Here is a 21,863-nt window from a genome sequence, read left to right on the forward strand (position 1 = left end):
ACCAGAATTTACAAGCAATTTTAATGGACTGAATTATATAATATGGGGTATACACTAGAAAGAGTATTAGTGTTGCCTCTTGAGTAACAGCAGGCCCAGGAATGGCTGGGGAAAGCTGATACTTGTTATAGATCTATGACACTAAATAAAACCACACCACCTCTTTTGCCTTCCCTGCTCCATTCAGTCTCCAATCCCCATGCTGAGGCAGGACCATACCCTGTAGTTCAGGCTATCCTAGAATTTATGTTCATTTGGCCTCAGCCTCCAGAGCCCCAAGATCTTAGGTGTTGGCTACCATTCCATGCCTACACTCATTTCCTCCTCAGTACCCCCAAAAGATACAGATTTATCCACCTTTTTGCTGATGTTCTGTGGTGGATAGCCCTAGCCTCTTGTTGTCATGGTAACTCCACTCCTGGGAGGGGCTGCGAAGGAGGATTGAATCTTGTAAACCTTCTGTCCAATCAAATTTGTTAAATAAAGGCTACAGCCAGTGATTGGGTAGTAGAAGAGGAGTGGGAGGAGCCAGAGGCAGGAAAAGAGGAAGACCAGGGAGCCGTTGGGGGGAGAAGCGGCGGAGTTGGGAGTTGGTCGAAGCAGAGGGCAGTTGGTGGAGAGAGAGAAGACGAAGAAGACCTAGACCTAGGAAACTGCAAGTTGTTAAGAGCTCTCATAGCCGGGGAATAGTGTAGTTTAATGGTAAATCTGCCCAATCTAGGCATGCGGCATTCATTTGATATTTATTGACTTGTGTCTTTTCTTCTATGGACTCCCTATGGGCAAGAGATTTACCGCAACAATGTTCCATCTCCATTGTTGACTTTGATTACATTTTACTGAGAATTAGCAGAAAATGAGGAAAATCTTACAACTTTCCATTCCTGTATCTGCAGTAGCTCATTCATCTATGTGCCTGACCATGCACTAATTCTTTCTGCTATTAATCCTCTTTCTTGATACTGTGTTGTCTGCAGCTGCCGAATCATTTTCCATGTAAACTTATGTCTTTCACTGTTTCTATGTACACTCTTCAAAACATCTGCTTGTATCTTCTTCTTCAACAAAGCAGGCCTTACATAAGCAAGGCTTCTAATTCCACATGTACCTCCTTCTCTCCCTCTCTCTCCCTGATTTCTTTTATCTCTATATTGTGAAGCACTCAGGAATGTACTGGACAATTTGTACTCTGTTTGCTAAAGGGACACCTCACCAAAGGTGTTGCTATCTCCGTGACACAGCAGTCCTTTCTAACTGTGGGTAGTGCTGATGGTCACAAAGATGACCAATGGATGTTCAAAACCTTTGATAGAATCATACCATAACCTCCCCATCTGGGTCCGAACACTGAGCAGATCACAGGAGGCAGCTCTGCCCCCAATCTCACAGAACACAGAGGAAGTAGGCCTCCCAGGAGCTCTAACCCGGGCAGTATCTTAGGTAAGCAGACAGCAATGCCCGCCCCAAACAGGGAGTAACTGGGATCACTGGGACCCAGTAAGTCACTCCTGGCCCGGAGTACTGGTTCCTTCCTGTCTGTGCCTGAGCACTGAGCAGACTTTGGGCCCCAGCTCTAACCCCAGTAGTAATACCCACCCCACATAATTCTGATACAACCAAGATAATAGGAAAGACAGGCTCCAGTCAGAAACAGGGCAGGTAGCACTAAGGAGATCCAGATGGCAAAAGGCAAGCCCAAGAACATAAGCATCGATAACCCAGGGTACTTGGCATCATTAGAACCCACACAAGAAAGTCCTGAATTCCCCATATCACTAGGAAAGCAAGATTCGGATTTAAAATCACTTCTAATGATGATGATAGAGGACTTTAAGAAGGACATATATAACACTCAAAGAATTTGAGGGGAACACAGGTAAACAGGTAGAAGCCCTTAAAGAGGAAACTCAAAAATCCCTTAAACAATTACAAGAGAACACAACCAAACAGGTGAAGGAATTGAACAAAACCATCCAGGACATAAAAACAGAAGTAGAAACAATAAAGAATCATACCATAAACATGCTGCAGGGATTTTCCTGCTACATTGTATTTGTAGCTCGGTGATTGGGCAGTAGAAGAGGAGGTGGAGCTGGGTGAAGGAAAGAGAAAGAGGAGAGAACAAGAGAGAAGGAGAAAGGAGAAGGAGGGAGAAGAAAATGGGGGCAGGCGTATGGGTTTCTAGCAGTACTGAGTCAAAAGGTTAAATATTGGGTAACAATTCTAATTGTGTGGGCATCTTGTGTATTGAGTATTTGCTGATATATAAATCCATTGAATAATCTTTAAACATTAAGAGTCTTCATCCTACCAGGTACTGCAAGCACGGCAGTTATTGTCTGAGGCTTAGCAGAGAACCATGAGGGTGGTGGGGTTGGCCCAAGGGCCATGCTTTGGGGCATGGTCTCCATGGAACTGTTCTGCTGAACCAGCTACCACATTAACGGCTTCTGGATCTAGCTGCAGCACGCTTGACCTCTGGCCACTTCTAGTGCGGGAACCTGGTGGGTGGTCCAGGTAGCTAGCTGGACCATGCCATGGCTTTTCATAAACACACTGTATTTTCTACATTTACATCTATAAATTTAACAATATTTTAATTGCAACTATTAATCAATTTTATATACAATGAAAATTTCTGCAACATGTTTATGGTATGATTCTATCAAAGGTTTTGAATATCCATTGATCATCTTTGTGTCCATCAGCACTGCTCACAGTTAGAAATGACTGCTGTGTCACAAAGATAGCAGCACCTTTGGTGAGGTGTTTCTTTAGATAAGTTTTGTTGTTGAGGTGTGATAGCAGAAGTAGGAAGAATTTTTCTTTCCTTTATTATAGTTTCTTGCATAGATTCATTCTTATTGAATGTGTAGGTCACAGCAATCATATCACATGATTGCCTTTTTCTTTCCTTAGGTCAAGATATTTTCCTTTGTTGCCTAACTATAGCCCTTTCTGACCTTTCCTTGACTGGTGTGAGTTGCTAGCGTGGCCGCACTTGTACTTTGGGAGCCATTATTAAGTGAAATAAGTTCTACTTGAGCATGAGCATTGGAATACTGCAACAGTTTGATAGCTAAGATAGTCACTGATTGAAGGTAGGTAATGTGTGCACGAGAGTGTGTATACACATGTACATGCATGCATTACATGTTGTGGTAAATATATAAAAGTGGCTGCCCATGAAGCCGACTGTCTAGGCTCTAGAGGCTTTGCCTGGCTCAGCCGCCATGTTCGGTGGCCAGCAGCCATGTGCGTGCTGCATCCTGTTCTGTTCTGCCAAGGATGCCAAACATCTGTTTGACATATGGAGAACAGTCATGGGTAACAACTTTTATTTAGGTTAGCTAATTGGGAAACAACTCTCTTTGTATGGGCATGTTGTTACTGAGCATTACTAAATACATAAAGTCTTTGATTAATATTTAAGCATTAGAGTCTCATTTTCTTACTGGGCCTGCATGGGTGGCGGGATGGTCTGGGCAATGCCCAGCCTTGCAGAGACAGCATGGAAGACTGGCAGAGCCATCTCCCACGCTGACGTGTTTGGCATCCTTGGCAGAACAGAACAGGATGCAGTGAGGGTCCATCATGTGCACAAATAAAAACTTTGCAGTTGTTTCTGGAGTTCTGTATTTAACAGTTTGAACATGGTGGACTGATTGATAGAGAAATGGAAATCTTAGAAAGCAAAACCCTGAATATGGGAGAATCAGAGCGTGCAGACAAAGTGTGATGAAGCACAGCCTCTGTGATCACTTCTAGGGGTTGGATAGAGATAGTGGGGGAAGAACTAAGATTTAGCATGGGAAGGATGGGTTCTGCTTGGGTTGGCAGATTTTTATGAGATGATGACTGATGGAAAATATTAGGGTGAGAAGAAAGGAGAATGACATATTTATGGGCAGGTAAACTCCAGGATGACTAAGGAAGATGTTGACCAACATGGACACTCTAGTTGCAGAGGGCTTCTCCAGCCACTCTGTCTGTTAACTGGATTGGTTGTTAGTTGGAAAATCTGTTAATTAGCCAGATTCTCCAAACCAAAGTGGCTATAGCATACTTGGAAGATTGCAAATATATAAAAAGATAAATAATGGATGGATGTAAATAGTGACTTTACACATTACTTTATTGTAGAAACTCTTGATCTTTTATTTTTTTTAATTTGTTTTATAATTTGGTTCAAGTTACACTTGCTAATATAAAGGAAACCCTGCAATCAAGAGCATTTTTTCCTAGGCAAAATTTAGGTCGATTCTATGTGGCCTCAAGTTTCATCAGTATCCATGGAGCCCATGACAGCCTATAGAATAGCTTCATCCTTGATGATGTATGTTCAAAGGGATTTAATAGTGCATAGTGATTATGAGAAGTACTGCTTTCCCCATTGGCAGTCCATCCAGACTGAACTGCACAAGGATGTGTACTAGCTAATATGAAGGCCTGTGGGCCACTCCTTACCAAGCTCTTTATTTTAGGGATACGTTTTTAGTTGTCCCCTCCTCCAGGCTTCTACAAAGGCTTGCTTTACACATACATTGACAGTAGCAGACACAGGAATAGTGGGGTGGTGCCTTTTTTTTGCAGCTGCTTTGCAATGAAAACAGCAGCCATTTGCACTTAGCAAACCCATTATGCTTTCCTTAGGGAAAAGCCTCAGTGTCTCAATAAGTAAACTGATGGAAGCTGAGATAAAGTTTACTGGAATTTATACAGAACACAGTCTCCACTTGAAGAATAGAACTCTGAAGAGACAAAGTGGCTGGCATTTCAGGCCTAAGCCACCAGTGGAAAGTTTTTAGAAAGAATGCCACTAAAAGGAGTGAGGGGCTTTGGTCTTTAAGAAAATTGCAGACTTATTTGTAGTTCATTTTTTCCAGATCGTCTTCCTGAATTAGTAGATTCTCAATTGCATAATTGAATTTCCAAAGAGCATAGGAAGTTAAATATGTGCCGTTTTCAATGCACCTGAATATCTGTCATCAGATTAGCCAGATTCCTAACACTTTCTTTGGTGCTATTTGTGAAAAGCATGAATGTTAAACACTGTTTTCCAGATGCTCATGTGGAGAATGCAAGCGTATACAACTTATGGTGTCCTCTGTTCTCCCACATCTGGTTTCCAATACCCCTACATAATGTCAGTCCTATTCTGTGACCTGAATGTCAAAATATATTGGAACCAATGATGTAATGAAAGGATGATAGACGTTAAGGAAGCACCTAGTTATTTCCTTGAATGAATTATGCCATGACTAAGCATTTACACTTGTCAGCATGCAGGCAGATTGTCAATGATGCACAGTGTAGATGCTACCATAGTTCCCTCTCTCAAACTTGGGCAGATGTCATGGCAATCTTTCTCACTATTAAAACTGGCATTTGTTCAGCAATAGCACTTCCTACTAACTTTCCTCCAAAGAGGTAGAGGGATTGCATCATTTTCTCTGTATCATTAAATTAGGCTTATCTATTAACTTGCTGTGTCAGAAAGGAAGGGGTCAGGATCTCTAAATACAATGATTTTTTATCTGTCCATGTTCATGTCTCAGGCCTTTATTTTACCACCACAGCACTTGAACAGAAAGAGAGAAACAGTTCTCTAAGTGAGATGCTGAGGATTCTGAGATGAGGCGCCAAGGGGCCTGAGATTATACCATGTTGCTAAGTGGGCAGGAACAGAACTAAAGTCAGAGCAAGTGATCGGTAGAAAAATAAGGGCAGTTTCCTTTTTGTGTCTAGAAGGGGTGAGACTTTGTTTGTGTCGACTCATCAGTGGTTTGTCTGATTCATGCCAAGGAATGAAGTAGAGGAAGTTTCAAGGGTATATGTCACAAATGTGTGAGAATTCCCAAGCCCTTAGTAGGGCCAGAAGGCTGGGGGTATGGAGGAAGGGAGAGGTGTTATCAAAGTTAATTAACCCTTTAAGCTCTGAATAGGGATTAAAATTACACTGGAGCCACTTGGTTTAGAGGGTGGTGACAGGGCAAGCAACATAGCTGGCTTCCTCAGAGGTCTTGGATAATGTGGCTTTTGACTCAGGTCTCTGTACATCCAGCTTCCAGCTCAAGGCACTGAAACACACTTCTAGGATTTGGGAATGCCCTTGCCTTTCCAGCTTCGTTCTAAACGAAGGCAGTTCTGTGCTAAAAGTGGGAAGGAAAACAAACCCATAATCTCATTATGTTGTTTCTTTGCAGAGTGAGTGTTAAATTTACTCAAATGTTTTAGCAAACATTCTAAGATACTAGGGCTTATAATAGATTTTTTCATATGAATACTTTAGTAAACTCAGAAATAGTCTTTCCCTTCACATATGAGGCAGTATGGAAGACCAAAGAGCTGGACGGACATCATTATAAAGTAGCTAATTGTAAATACTTTATTTTTCAAAGTTTAATGCTGGGCCTGAGCTTAAGTAAGCAGAGAGGTCAAACTAGGGATAGGAATGTGGTAAAATTGCTAGCTAGCTGAGGAAACTTTTCACACATGACTGCCTAGTTTTCAGGAGCTGACTGTAGGAATTCAGGGCTTTTTGTAGCAGCTAGAATGTTAACATTCTTCAAACTCCATCCAAGATGTATGGGATATACATCTTCTCATATAGACAAAAGTAATTCCATCAGTGAACTTACAATAATATCAAAGATGAGCAGCGTGGACAGACAGTGGCTGCAGGTAGTAGGAAGGAGACCCAGCAAATGGGGGCAACAGAGAGAAAAGTCAAATTTCTGTCTTTGTTCATAATTACTTCTATTAAGAATGACAAGCAGTCTAACTAGCTAATTATTCATATATATGTATACATATAAATAAAAAATTATTTTGTACCATCTCTTTAGCCTTCTAATCTGAGGCATCTATTAGAGGGTTTCTAGGAAGTAGCTAAAGGTTTGAGTGTCACCCGATTAAAAGATGACTTCAAATTGATTCTCCTTGAAAATCTCGTTTCTTCTTGACTTAGGTACTGGAGATGGAGAAGTCACCAACATCACCAGCCCCTAATTTGGAGAAATATTTGTCATCAAGGTTTCTGGCGCTACAATGGGGCAGCATCAGAAGAAGAAACACTTGAGAGGAATTGGCAAAGGGAAAAACCATGATCAAAATAAATTAATTGAAATTTTTTTCTGAATAAAAAAAATGAAGGGCATAATATAGGGTTCCAACGTGATGTCACCAGCTAGACTCAGCTTTGATTTCTCTCAAAAAATATAAAAAAAAAAAGTTATTGTAGCCATTTGAAGGTGGTTCATTCTTGCTCTGTTTCTGCTCTTTCATCCCCAGGTGGAAAAAGTAGATGCTGAATGGAAGAAGCTGTCAGAATTCTTGGTAGTGAATTGGAGAGAATCAGTGAGATGAACAGACTGTCAGAGTGTTCAGAAAAGTCACCCTTGTCATCAGTGCTCTCACCAGGCTGCTATGTCTGCATGAAGGTGACGACCGTAGCTTGGATGTTCTCAGATCAGTATTTGTAGAGGTTGAAGTCTTCAGAGTCTCCCAATATAATCTATCATCAGAGAGCGGCTGCATTCAATGTTGTGACAGGGGCACTTCTGGGAATTGCCATTTTCAATAACATGTAAGGAATTTAAAAAGCTAAACCATTAATTATTTCTTTGTAGTGTGTAAAAAGGATGTTTAAAAAGAAAAGAAACACACAAAATCTTGTGGATTATTATCAACTATTTATCTAGGCATACTCCAATGCAGATCACTCTCCAATTATGATAGAAGGCATATTTTATACCTAATTCCTGAGGGACTCATTTGCAGACATAGTCATAACTTCATGGAATCATCAAACAGACTGCTTTTTAGTAAATGAGAAAACGATAAATCTGTCCTTTAACTTCAATTTCCGTTCTAAAGTAGAGTCAGCAGTACTTGTTCATATTTAGAAACTCTTGCTATTATTGTTCAAGAAAATACTCTTAGTCATACTAAAAACTGGTTTTTAAAGATGCGTTTGTGTATAACACAGCTGTGCATGATCCCAAGGAGGTCAGGAAAGGTCATTGGCTCTGCTGAAACCAACATTATTGGTGGTTGTGAGCCACCGGGAGTGAGTACCGGGAAGTGAACCTGCGTCTTTTGTGAGAGCAATATAGGCTTTAGCCACTGGACCATCTCTCCATCTCTAGAAAATGTTATTATCAGAGAATAAGAATACCTTGTCATAAAACCTCCAGGTTGAAGTTGAAGCAATGTCTAAAGTTATATAGAAATGTCTATTTAAGAGCTACAGTTAAGAGTCACTTCAGTTCTATAGAAAGAAAGCAAAGTAGAAAATGCGTTCTGCTGAGTGTCTATACATGAGTTACAAGTTTGTGCAGATTACAGGTTTTGGACTGGAGAAATGACATGCAGTGGATGGTTTAAGCAGACACACGAAGAAGAGTCAAAGTGCAAAAGGGAGTGGAGAAACTTCCCAATGTGTGAGGCTAAAATAAATGATTACAAACAGCAAAATTTACTTTTGACTTTACATCAGTCCTGCACACACACACACACACACACACACACACACACACACACGGTGAAGGAAGGAAGGGAGGGAAGAGAGAGGAAGAGGGAGATTTACCCACTGTATCAGAAATGTGGAAGACAATCTACACATGTGTTTCCTGTGTATGGTATGTCTGTGCATCACATATGTGCCTGGTGCCCCTGGAGGTTGGAAGAGGGTATCAGATCCCTTGGGACTAGTGTTACAGATGGTGTGATCCATCACCTGAGTTCTGGGAATGACACTCAGGTCCTCTGGAGGCATAGTCAATACTGTTATGAGAGTAGAAATAAATGCTACAAACTGAGATAATATTTGAGATAAGTGGCTGCAAAAGAATTTTAAAAGAACTCCTCAATAAGAAAAGACAAATGGCCTGAAGGGATGGCTCAAAGCTTAAAAACACTAGCTCCACTTGCAGGGTATCTGGATTCAGTTCCCAGCACCCACATGGTGGCTCACTATGGTCTGTAACCCCCATTCTAGGGGATCCAGTGCCCTCTTCAGTTCTCCACAGTTACAAATGTAGTGCCCTGACATACATGCAGGCAAAACAGTCATACACATAAAATAAAAATAAAGAAGTCTTTTAAAAATGATAAACAACCCAAACATTCTAGTTAAAAATGGGCAGATACTTTCTCAGAGAGGGCACACAACAGATCCAGTCCATGGGAACATGTTGAGCCTCATCAGTGACAACAACAACAACAACAACAACAACAACAAAACCTAAAATTTGAAGACCTAGAAAAGCATCATTTATACTTCGTCATTCCATCCCATTAGTGTCAATAAAATAAGACATTTTATTGGACAAAATTTAAAATATATCAGGCCGTACCAAATGTGGATAGGAATTTGGGACAAAAGAGCACTTATCGTGGCTGCTGGGAGTATAGATAGTACAGGCTTAGCAAAGCACTTTGTCTTTTACTATACAATTGGAACTGTGCATCTCTGTGTCCCTGTGTCTCTTCTCCCAAGGACATATTGCAGGGACACTTCTGCTAGTGAAATAGAATACAGACAATGTGTTTGTGTCAGCACTGTATGTGACAGTGAAGCCGATCAACAGGAGAATGAACATGTAGTATATTCATAGAATATCCATACCAGACAATATTATGTCTAGTACCCTTCTAAAATCACCTTTGTTATTCATTACTTATTATTGTGTATATTGATATTTAGATTTATCCATATTTACTGATCATTGTTGATTATTTTCTTTTCCACTCACTATAAATGATTAAGATGCTAAATACAGATGTTTTACACACACATATATAGGTATATATAGTGCAATGATATATACATATATATTATATGTGAGTATATTCTTGATATATATGATATATATCATATATATAATCCATATGCTATATCATATATATATGGTATAATGATCATTACGGTCATGAAAAAGAAAATGACCATTTTTACCACAGTTAATTTAAAAAAAAAACCATGTGCCTTGTGCCAACAATATCTGAAACCTATTCCTAAACCAAGTTTTATATATTATTAATTTATCATGTTGTTTGTTGGACCTCTGGCCCAATTGATACTATAAAATGAAATTTTTATTTTTTTATGTTTTGACCATCTCATTTCTCCCTGACTCTAGAAACCACCATTCTATTCTCTTTCTATGTATTTGGCTTTTAGTATTCTCCATATAAGTAAGCTCATACAATATTTTTTCTGCATCTGACATATATTTTTTTAAGATTTAAAAATTTTATGTATACGAGTACACTGTAGCTGTCTTCAGACAAACCAAAAGAATGCATTGGACCCATTACAGATGGTTGTGAGCCATCATGTGGTTGCTGGGAACTGAACTCAGGACTTCTGGGAGAATAGTCAGTGGTCTTAACCGCTGAGCCATCTCCCTAGTACTGAAATATATTCTTAATGTTCGCTAAGTTCATCATGCTGTAATTGGTAAGTTCTCATTGTGAAGTCTTTGTATGTGTGCACATGCACTTATGTAAGACTGTGACACAATGGGAGCACATCTGCCATGTTTTCTTTGCTACTTCCTTTATTTACTCATCTGTGGATGGACTTGCCTTGTGTCCATGCCTTTGCTATGGATGACGTGGCAGTAGACATGGGAAGTGCAGGTATCCGTATGAAGTACTGTCTTCAGCTTTGTGTAGATGAAAGGCCAGGAGGATAACTATCACAGCAATTCCGTTCAGTCACTCGCTGACTACTGTACTGATTTTATAATGGCTGGTACCACAAGTGTACTAGGGCTTCTTTTCTCCACATCTTCACCAGCACTTGCTTTGTCTTGACTTTTTGAGAGTCGTGACGTGTGTGAGGTTTTTATCTCTGTTGCCTGTGCTCTTATCTCCCTCCAGATGGATCATGTTGGACCCTTTCTCGTGATGGTCATTTCAATGACTCTGGGAACATTTTCATTGAGGAAGTTTCCTATTTTAAAAACTAGGCTGTGTTGTTTTCTTTCTTCTTTCTTTCTTTCTTTCTCTCTCTCTCTTTCTTTCTTTCTTTCTTTCTTTCTTTCTTTCTTTCTTTCTTTCTTTCTTTCTTTTGCTAAAGTCTTGTGTAAGTTCCTTAACAATTTTAAATATTTAGCCATTTTTGTGTATATGGTTTGTTAAAATTTTCCTTTAGTTCATAGGCTACTGGTTTTGTTTCTTTTGCTAATCCAGTTTGTCTGCTTTTGTTTGTTTTCTGAGTGAATGTTCAGGTATGCCCCTTCTGAATCGGAATCCTTGCTAAGACAAAGTAGAGGACTCTCCCTCCTGTGCTTTCTTCCAACAATTACATACTTCTTATCTTTTAAGCTTTTAGTGCCTTTGAGTTGACTTCTGTGTGTGCTGTGAGATGAATGTTGGCTATGTCTTGTGTACAATCTCAGCCTTACTTCTATTGGGACTAAATCTTTATAGGCTTTTATCTCTACAGGAGACACAAATCCATGGCTCCTTTTAACTCATTTCTTGGATCAAATTTTTATTGTCTTTTGGTGCTAAAGACTTCCGTTATTCATGGATAAGCACACTGGAAATCCAGGGTAAACTATTAATGTTCTTTCAGGAAACCTTTGAGGAGATGGCTTAGACTTCACCTCTGTCAGTCTTTGGCCTCTATTCTCATGGACAGTCCTGTAATTGTCTAGTTCTGTGCTCTCTGAGGATGGTTGTGTGAGATTAGCACTCAACAGAACTTTTTGAGAGGCATCTTCTCTACTATGCTGCTTCATTTACTACTTTTGTTTTTGGTTCCCTAAAAATATACTTCCCAAGGAAGAACTTGAACCTATCACAGAGACATTTATGGGTGACACATGAATAAATATTAAAATGTTTTATATTGTCTTGGTGGATGCTTGTCAAATAAGAAGACCTACATAAAATGACTCTAGTAGGAATTTGAACCGTCTCTGTAAAGCCAGAAAGAAAGAAGATTCAACATAAAGAATTCAGATGATATTTTGGGGCTTTACTTTTTAAATTACATCATGTTATTATTTTTTTATACTGAGAGCTAAGGCTGTATTTGTCATGTACAATGTGGTATTTTGGTAGGTATATGTATTGGAATGACTAAATATTGGTAACTAAAGTTTATATATTACATAGTTATCATTTATACTTATCTATAGCATTTTTCAGAATAATGGTATCTTGTAAACTTTAGTCACATTATATATTATGGCTTCCAAATACATTCCTCTCATCTAGTAGAAAATTTATGTCCAGTCCATGAACAATATCTCTCCATACTTTAATCTTTCCAAATGTACTAGCCTCTGGTAACTGTCACTTTGCAGTCTACTTCTGGATTCTGCTCAGACCACTGAACATATGCATTTCAGTGCCTGGCTTGTTTGACTTAACATTCTGTTCTCCTGATATATCAACAGAGTTGCAAATGTCATGATTTTTCTTTTGGTACTGATGAATAGTACTCTGTTATATAAATATACCACATTTATTCATCTGTTTATCTGTTGACAGAAGTATAGGTTGTTTTCATTTCTTAACTACATGAGATAGTACTGACAAAACAAGGAAATGAACAAAAAGACATAGTCATTACAATTTATTTCAATTTTTTTCTATAACATTTATTCTACATGCATTGGGAAGACTTTAGAAATTCTATTTTTACTTTTGTTTTAATTTGAAGCTGGAGAAGGTAGTGGGCCATGAATAGTAAAGTATATAATTACTTAAAAAACAGCAGATTGAGAATAGTTCCCTGAAGGTCCACAATATGGTGACCTAAATCTCAGTTTCCAGAAAACCAAAGTTATGCTTAAATTTGGCTGTGTAGGTGAACCACCTAGATAGCTTGAACAATTATTACATCTTAGATTCTCCCCTGAACCAAAAAAAATTCAGAATCTTCAAAATCTAATCCAGCATGTCCTTGCCCACTACTAAAAATCATTACATGAACACTTTCAGCCTGGGGGAGGGGGAATGGCAGACCAAGGTCTTATGGGAACTGGAGTTAAAAAATCCCAGGGAGTAGGTGAGAATAACATTAGCAAAAGCTGAAAAATTATTGAATTCCCTCTGAAACAAAAGAAAATGAGAGGCATTCAGATAGATTCAGAGGCACTTTGAAGTAGAAAGAGCTGGGTCAGATGACTTCGGTTTTCTCAGCAGGTAAGAGGGGTGATGATGCAAAGGGGGAGTCATCAAAGTAGTGATGGGAATCAGCCTTCCGTGTGTTTCTGTAGCAGATGCCACATGAAATGCTTTAGCACTTTGAAGCAGACCCTGCAACCATTGCTTCTATTTTATAGATGAGGAAACTGTAAAATTGCTCATTGAGCAATGTGCTTGGGTCATGTAGTGAGCAACAGAGTTCTTCTGCGAGAAGTCAAGCTCTGCTGTTAACTGATCTTTGAGCTCAGCTTCTAAGAAAGAAGACCAGCAGGCTCTAGGCTCAGGGCAAGAGGAGGCATTAAACATAATTGGGCCAGGGCAGTGGTTCTCAAACTTCCTAATGCTGCAACCCTTTAATAACAGTTCCTCATGTTGTGGTGACCCCCAGCCATAAAATTATTTTCATTGCTACTTCATAACTTTAATTTTGCCACTGTTAGGAATTATAATGCAAATATCTGTTTTCTGGTAGTCTTAGACTACCCCTGTAAAAGTAGTTTGACCCTAAAAGGGTCACAACCCATAGCTTGAGATCCATTGGGCTAGCCACTACCAGGGACTCATGGGCAATATAAAGATGGGGTAGCTTATTGGGTCCAGATAGGGCAGTAGTTCATGCATGGTTCATTGACATCCTCTACTTTGTGGGGGCTGTCTAGTAGCAACTGTTACCTCAAGAATGAGAGTGCATTTTCTCAGGTCAACTAACAATGTAAATGTTATCTAGCTAGAAGGTCAGAGTACAGTTCTCTTTCATGAACAAGAAGATTGTTGATAAGGATTCAAGAGATGACTAGAGCATGTTAGGTTCATGTAGAGCATACTGATGAACTCCAGCAGGGAGAAGAAAGAGAAATGACCAAAAAAAAAAAAAAGTTCAAAATTTCAAATCTCCAGAAGTAAAACTACATTGAAAATCTGGAGGAGAAGTTTTCGGGTGATGGAGAGATAGTGTTACTTTGGGTTTTAAAGAACATTTCCACTGTGTTAATATCCACTAGGCAAGTGACTGCCTTTACATAATGCTACAATCTAAGTAATTCACTTAGCACTGAGACTTTATTGTAGGTGCTTAAGATAGCACTATAAATTGTTCTTTGAGGAATTCAAAACATTACCACTCTTTTAAAAGGATACTAGGGGTCCTAAGATAGAATCTTCCATGTTTAGGGTAGACCTGAAGGATATTACTGTCAGAGTCAATTTGAAGGATGTGGCCATCAGGGTCAACCTGAAGGATGTGACCATCAGGGTGGGCCTGAAGGGTATGACTGCCAGTTCTGAGATTAGTTCAGGAAAGAGATGATAGAAATAGCCCAGAAACATCTTTTTTTTTTTTTTTTAACAGAAAATTCAGCTTTTGAATTAATAATAATAAAAAAATACCACACTAGTTCTGATCTTCATGTTTCGGTGAGGCTATTATTGAACTACATAGATACAAGAGAGGGTTGCTCACAATCCTCTTTCCAACATCAAATGAGTTTAGAAATATTACTTAGCATTCTGTCTTAGCTTCCCAACCACAAATGTGCACACTGTCTGTTGCCCACTGAATTCCTAAGAAGTAAGACTAATTAATATCACTGTGAGCTCTTAGTGGATGATCCCACAAAGCTAAAACATTTTATTAACTTGATTACTATCAGCAAAGCATTTTGATCTGAGAGTTTGATGAGTTAATCATGGTGCCAGTCTGTTTTGTAGTTCAGCTTTCCTGAATGCAAATTGTTTATCAATAGAGCAGGGAAAACGTCAAACCAGACAGACTAGCCCAACACATGCTATTTTCTGTGTGCAGTTAAAGTCTTTCTCAAGTGGAAACTTTTTGTGAATTTCGAGGTCCTGACTTCTCGCCACAGAATTCCTTTTTTTTTTTTAGCTTCCCTTAATTCTTCCATGGCAATTAGGGAAAGCATGGCTATGGCAAAGAGACTGAAGGTGGGTACATAAAGACAACCACATGGGAATGAATTAAAATGGGTTTGCAAAGGTATGCAGAAAGATGCTGTTTCCTCAAAGCCCATTTACTGTAAATGGGGAGACACCTATACACAAATGCCAAGCTGAGAAGCAGCCTTATTGTTCTTAGCTCCTTCACACTCTGCTTCTATTTGCTATGCTTGAAAGTACAGACGTCAGGGCGTTCTCAGTAAAAGACGGTAGTGTATGCGGCAGCTCTAAGCTCCATAGCAGTTTTTCATATGTGACTTTCCTTACCATGGCTGTGCCAGCACCTTACTGACTCACTGTGACATTGCTGGGTGTGCAGGTTGCCCAGGCCTATCGCAAAGAACATGCCATCTTACCTTACCCATACAGTTCCACCTGACTGACGATTCCTGTTTTGTTTGGCTGGACTCCTACTCTTGGGTGAACCGATCCTTGCTTGTGAGCCTCAGCTGTGTTTGCTGAGACCGGCTACGCTGGGAAGTTAAACGTCACGATCTGGTTGGAAGATTTTCCTCCTTTTAACAATCTGATCAGTATTCATTCCTGTAAGGGTTTGAACACTCGGTTCCCTTCCCACAACTGCACAAGTGTCTGTCCTCTCCTTAAGCAAGAAGAGACAGTGTGGGCGGTGACCTGTCACTCAGAAGTCTGAGGCTTCCCAGCAGTGAGGTCACCCTTTTTCTTATGCTTATTGAAAACACAGGTGCTGAAGTATAACAGTAACCTAGAAGCTGTCCTAAAAATAAAACAAAATAAACCTTTGTTTTTGACACGAATTATTTGACAGTAGCATAAATGCTGCAAAAATGACCTTGGCAATAAGATTGATAGGATCAGAATTTCCGGGTATGCTTAGCAGAACTGAGGTTTACAGACCTTGGCCCCAAAGCAGCAGGTGGGATAGGCTCCAACTAGCTTCCAAATGCAATGGTTCTCTAGTGTGAGCAGCGGTACAGGCATAAGGTGCCACAGGACAGCAATTGCTTTTTATTTTTAAAGCAAACATATAGTCTTGTAAATAGTTTCAGACTTGTCACTTTGCTGGTTCATTGGCCATAAGTACCTTCAATTTACACAGCCTTGATAGTAGGGTATTTTGCAGATATTAGTATGTCATTAAACAAGTCTGCCTTGAAACTTTTGAGTTCCACTGTCCAGACACGAACACAAAATACGGTAGCTGTAGTTATTGTGACTGCCGTTGGGCAGCCATCTCCTAAGTACAAACGACGCTTTGTTCTCTGTTAATGGAGTTCCGAGGAGGCAAAAGGCCTTCCTGAATAATTTCAGGAACCGAGAGAATGTCTCCAGTAGTGTAGGATTATCAAGAAGTGGAGTATCTTCAAATGCAAATTTCCTGACATTTCCAGCTACTAGAATAATTACCCTACCTTGGTGGGCTAATAATAACTTAGTTAAAGGTTTCATTTAAGGTAATCAAATGTAACGCGCGCAAAGCATTTGCTAAGATAAACACCATTTCCAATCTAGGACTTGCCAAGGGAAGCTTTTTTTCTCCCCTTCCTCCCACACACTGAATGTCACAGGCAATGAATTGAAATTATTTATGTGGAATGGAGAGGTGAGTGCACAATGTGTGCCTTGCATACTTCAGATGAATCTGCACCCCCACCCCCTTCCCTGCTCACACCTTGCCAAGGAGCCTGGAGCCTTGCCAGAAGGCTTCAGTGGGAGAGGTTACACCTAGTCCTATAGAGACTTGATACCCCAGGGAAGGGGGATGGCAGGAGTACCCTCTCAGAGGTGAAGAGGATGGGGGGGGGAGAACTCTGTGAGGGGAACCAGGAGGGGAGTAACATTTAGGATATAAATATCTAAACTAATAATAATTAATAATAATAATGGAGGAAGTAACGTCTTTGAAACTTTGAATGGTCTTTTGCCCTAAAACAATTTTAGTTAATGAATATTTTGAAAATCAAAGCCTGTCTGCCTGCCTCCTTTCCTTCCTTCCTTCCTTCCTTCCTTCCTTCCTTCCTTCCTTCCTTCCTTCCTTCCTTTCTTTTCTTTTTAAATTCCTATAGAAAAACTATATGCAAGCCTGCAAAGCTTGCAAGGAATTCGTTTGAACTATGGGTGTACTTCAGAGTTTTTTGTGTCTAGCCCACCTTTGGCTGCAGAGTGAACACACTGTGGAATCAAACTGAAAAGAGTAACTCAAGGGCATAGAAAACTCTTTAAAATCAATTTGTTAATAGGAATCAGATGCTGTAGACTGTTCATATTTCATTGAGCCAATATTCTTTACTGAATTTATTCTGTCTCAAATGAGCGACTTACACTCAGACACGTTCTGCAGTTCTGTGTGCAATAAAATAATTGGAAAAACTTAGTTCACCTTTGTTGGGTATTCAGGAAATTAAACATTGACATAAATATTGAAACATTATGTAGACATTTAAACAAGGCTGGTCAAACCTAGATAGCAATAAAGAAATTCATATGACTTTATAAAGCTGCCAAAAGCCTGGTATAAAATTGCTTGTAGTGAAAGAATAAATCTGTAAAGACTAAATAAGCACACTGAGAAAATACATAAAGGTGACCAGGGAGGGTCATATTAGGGATCATTGAAAATATCTATCTATTTTGTGAGTGATTATCAATCAAAGCTAGCTTCTGGATTAGAGATGAGGCTTGTCCTTAGGAGACAAACCACTCTTAAAGGCAATCCCCAGGCCTAGCAGTAAATGAGCAACACAAAACAAACTCAACGTCTCAGAATGCTTGGCCAGGGCGTTACTTACTTATTTACCTTCTAGTTCCTTTGCAGATATATTATGGTTTTGTGTTTTTATGGGATTCCTGTGTGTGTGAATGTGCATGTCTTTTATGTGTTTCTCATGTTCTTTTCTGAGGCTTTCCCCCGTTTGTTCTATTTTTTAAAATTTTGCTTTTGTTTTATCTTATTTTATTTTATTATTAGCCTTTAGATGCCCATTTATTTTTCTAACCAGAGACAGAAAGGTGTGGATTTTGATGGGAGAGGAGGTAGAAAGGACCTGGAAGGAGTTGGGGGATGGGAAATCCTAATCAGAACTGTATGAAAAATGTTTTTTTAATAAGAGAAAAATAGAATTTTTTTTATATTTTTGAAATTGCTATGTCGTGTTTATAAATAGAGCTGGATTTAGTGAAACATCTGGATACTGAGCTTCATGGGTCCTTGTATCAAATGGAACCTGCCTGTTTCTTCTCAAGCTAGCACTAGATAAATATCCTCATGGTCGTTAAGGAGTTGCAGATAGAAAACCAGATTGGCTGAAGACATAACCTACAGTCAAGATACACTTACTGAGAGATATGAAATCCTTGTGGAATTAAGAAATCCAAAGCTAGAAGTATGCTTTTGAAACTTCTCATGTATAGTATGCTGTTCCTAGGCAGAAATAGACCTAGAGCAAACTGTAGGTTTCAGGTGCACTTATTTTATCTAAATCACTATGTATAATTACATTATTTGTAATTGTGTATAACATCTGATACATTATGAAATAAGAAAAATAGTTCAATTAATAAATGAGGTTAATTAAATAAACAAGACCAGAGTTGATGTGCCTGGTCATAATTATCAAACAGATAAATCAGTGTGTTCTCACCAGATAAAGCTTGGACGATCTGGGAACGGTACTGCTTGCTTCTAAGTACAGCTTTCAAAATAATTTAAATATTTATACAAAGCTGATACTGCAAAAAAAGCTAAATAACCCTCGTTTTTTTTTTTCTGGCTTGCGTAACCAAACTTGAAGGAAACTTGGATACAAATATTGCCCAGATATGTTTTTTTTTAAATCCTCACATCTAACCACTGAAAGTCCACATATGTATCAACAACATACAGGATCACAGATACTTTATGTCTTACAAACGTAACTATTCACGCCTTTATTCACAAGACAACTTAAACCAGGTTTCAATGAAAAGGTTTACTATATCAGTATTTTAATGTTATCCTTAAAGACAATAAATAAATACATAAATAAATGAGCAAATCTAACATTACTGATTTTTAACAACTTTTAAAGATAGAGTATTCATGATTAGGCTAGTCAAATTTTCTCCAGTGGGTTTTAAAAAAAATCATTATTTTTCCAAGTAAGCCTGTTAGTAGCTTGCTTTAATTTAGATTCACTTGAAGGATTGCTATAAGGACTGACACAGCGCACAACTTTCACTTACACTACTTCCAAACCAACCAAACACTAGGCTTTGTGCACTTTGTGCACACACGACTTTTCAGGGCAGATGACTCTAGTTTAATTGTATTCAGGAAAAAAATAAAAATGATCTTTTCTCAATCCCATTGAATATTAATTTCAGTTTTAGATTTTATTTTCCGAGATTGTATTTGCTGAGTTGGTTCCATGGGCCTACTATGATCAATACTAGTGATGAGAATTGTCATTAAATGCTTTATCACGACAAACAAGATGCATCATCTCTTCTATTTTGTTAATATGAATTGCATTTTAAAATGTGTAATTATTAGATTATCATTTCTAATAATCATTTATTCAATCAAATAATCACCAAGCATTTTTTAATTCTGAAATTAGACAGTATGAGTTTTTAAAATCATTATATGGGTTTGCATTTCCTATATAAATGCAGTACAACTTATTCATTTACATTTTCTTCTGAGATAGGGTCTCCCTAAGTTAACCTGGCTGGTCTCAAAGTTTTGATTCTTCTGCCTCAGTCTTCTGAGGTGCTAGGATTACAGGCACATACTACTAGTAAGACTGGATTTAGAAAAGAAAGTTTAAAACTAAACAAACATTTAAATAACTTACCTTTGATTCCTTGAACTTGGAGAAAAATCCAAAACACAAAGATAGCACGTTTAATTTGAAAATTCATTCTGGTTCTGGGTACTGAAAAAAAAAAAATCACAGAACAATACCAAGTCACATTTAAAGAAATAAAATGACTGAAATATGAAAAATAATTAAATCTCAGTGCTGGCTGAGAATAGATGACCTCCCTGGTTTACCCTATGAAGGTGCTAATTCGTGAGGATCCTCAAGCAGGTCTGTCTCTGGAATAATCTGCTTATCTTCCCCTCTGGAGTAATCTCTCTGTTTAGGGGCCACCTGGAGTAACCTTTATCTTATTAACCTCTGGAAGAACATTTGTCAGCCTGCTCCGGGTCCCTGAAAACCAGTGTTCACAGACAGACTCCCTTCTCACCTGTTACAGTGACACAGAGAACTGGTGCAAGTCCTTCCACAGGCAGGAGAAGCTGACAGTTGAGGCTTTAAAAGGACTTGTCTTAGGAACACCCAGTGAGGGCCTCATTGCTATTCCTGGAGTGTAGGGAACACACTGCTCTCCACAGGTAGCAGAGCTATCTGTCTCTATTCTCTCCTAGAACTGCTTTCTAGAAGATTTTCTGCCTGGTGTTACATATAGGTGATTTTTTCATTTAATTTTAAATCTGTTACGCACTGAATTGAAGAAATCAACATATTCCTTGGAGGTCTGTGAGGAGTGACCACCTGCCTCATACTAACTCCATTCAAAGAGCAACTACTTGAAGAAATATTTATTTGTAAGTACACATGTGTGGCAGGGTGTGTGTGCAGACAGGTGCAAAAGCCTGTGGGATTTAGAAGAGATGCCAGGTTCCCGAAACCAGAATGGATGCTTGTTGTAATGGGTGCTGCCTAACATGGGTCCCGAGAACAGAACTTATGTCCTCTGGAAGACCAGCAAGCACTCTTAGACCGCTTGGCCACACTACCGATCTCAGCAAGCACTCTTAACCACAGCGCCATCTCTGTATCCAAAAAAGTCTTTCAACTAATTCTTTTTTATTGAATATTTTATTTATTTACAATACAGATGTCATTCCCTTTCCCCATTTCCACACCCTAGAACCCCCTATCCCATCCCTCCTCCTCCTTTATGCTTTTATACCATTGTGATTACATGCATGTATTAAGGTCAGTTTTAGGTTGAGGGTCTAGCAATACAATAGTCAAGGAACAAGCAATACAATAAACACAAATCATCAAAGAAAAAGCAAGGCATTAAACCCAATTATGTGAACACTCCCATGATCACTGTTTCTAAGAGCTTATCAGGATGACCAAAGTATCTGAGCCTACTTCCCTGTCCTAGCCCAAGGTCATTTTCATGTCTGAAGCCTACTTCCTTGTTCTAGCCTAAAATTTAGATTCCTGTCTGAAATTACTTATTTGTTCTAGCCTAATATTTAGGCTCCTGCCTGAGATTACTTCTTTGTTCTAGCCTAATGTCAGATTCCTGCTTGAAACCTACTTCCTTGTCCTTGGCCAATGTCATATTCCTGCCAAGCAGCCCCTTTCCTTGTCCCTTGGCCCATGTCAGATGCTGCAGATAAAATTACCCATGGCCTGAGGTCAGCATTTCTATTTTGGTCAAGCTTCAAAATTGGCATATATAGCTTGATCATGCTAGCCCTTATTGTCCTGGAATACTTCTATTCCTGCCCATTGTGTTAAAGCTTTTCTTCAATAACATCAACATGTTGGCAGCTAAGTATATGGCTTGAACCTGAAAATGGACCCCCAGACAGAGTTATTAAATTAATAGGCCGGCAAGCCAAGGATGGGTAAGATTCTGCACATAGCCTTACCAACCTAAGACAAAAATACATTGCTTTTGCTAATGCATATCCCACAACAGGTAAGGAAGGAATTTTTTGTCAGAATGACCTAAGACAGGCCCAGTCT

General features: G+C 39.0%; 1 protein-coding gene and 1 long non-coding RNA gene across 5 annotated transcripts in view; one reads left to right on the plus strand and one right to left on the minus strand.

The window, feature by feature from the left end:
- The window catches only part of Impg1 (interphotoreceptor matrix proteoglycan 1), a 128,745-nt gene extending 108,530 nt beyond the window's left edge, over positions 1-20,215 (minus strand). For 2 of the 4 annotated variants that reach the window (XM_034525062.2, XM_034525060.2), the window contains exon 1: positions 19,941-20,147. In XM_034525062.2, the coding sequence (XP_034380953.1) occupies positions 19,941-20,007 (67 nt within the window). In that variant the 5' untranslated portion in view covers positions 20,008-20,147. Of the gene's footprint in view, positions 1-357; positions 415-19,940 lie in introns of those variants that run through there. The other 2 variants (XM_076918106.1, XM_076918107.1) reach the window with 2 other exon arrangements.
- LOC143435382 (uncharacterized) lies at positions 565-8,478 on the plus strand. The gene is made up of 3 exons (XR_013105619.1): positions 565-702; positions 2,920-3,101; positions 7,294-8,478. It is a non-coding gene; the product is annotated as an uncharacterized LOC143435382 (long non-coding RNA).
- Positions 20,216-21,863: the final 1,648 nt, after the last annotated feature.

The sequence above is a fragment of the Arvicanthis niloticus genome, chromosome 21, assembly GCF_011762505.2.
Source record: "Arvicanthis niloticus isolate mArvNil1 chromosome 21, mArvNil1.pat.X, whole genome shotgun sequence".
Taxonomy (NCBI): Eukaryota; Metazoa; Chordata; class Mammalia; order Rodentia; family Muridae; genus Arvicanthis; species Arvicanthis niloticus.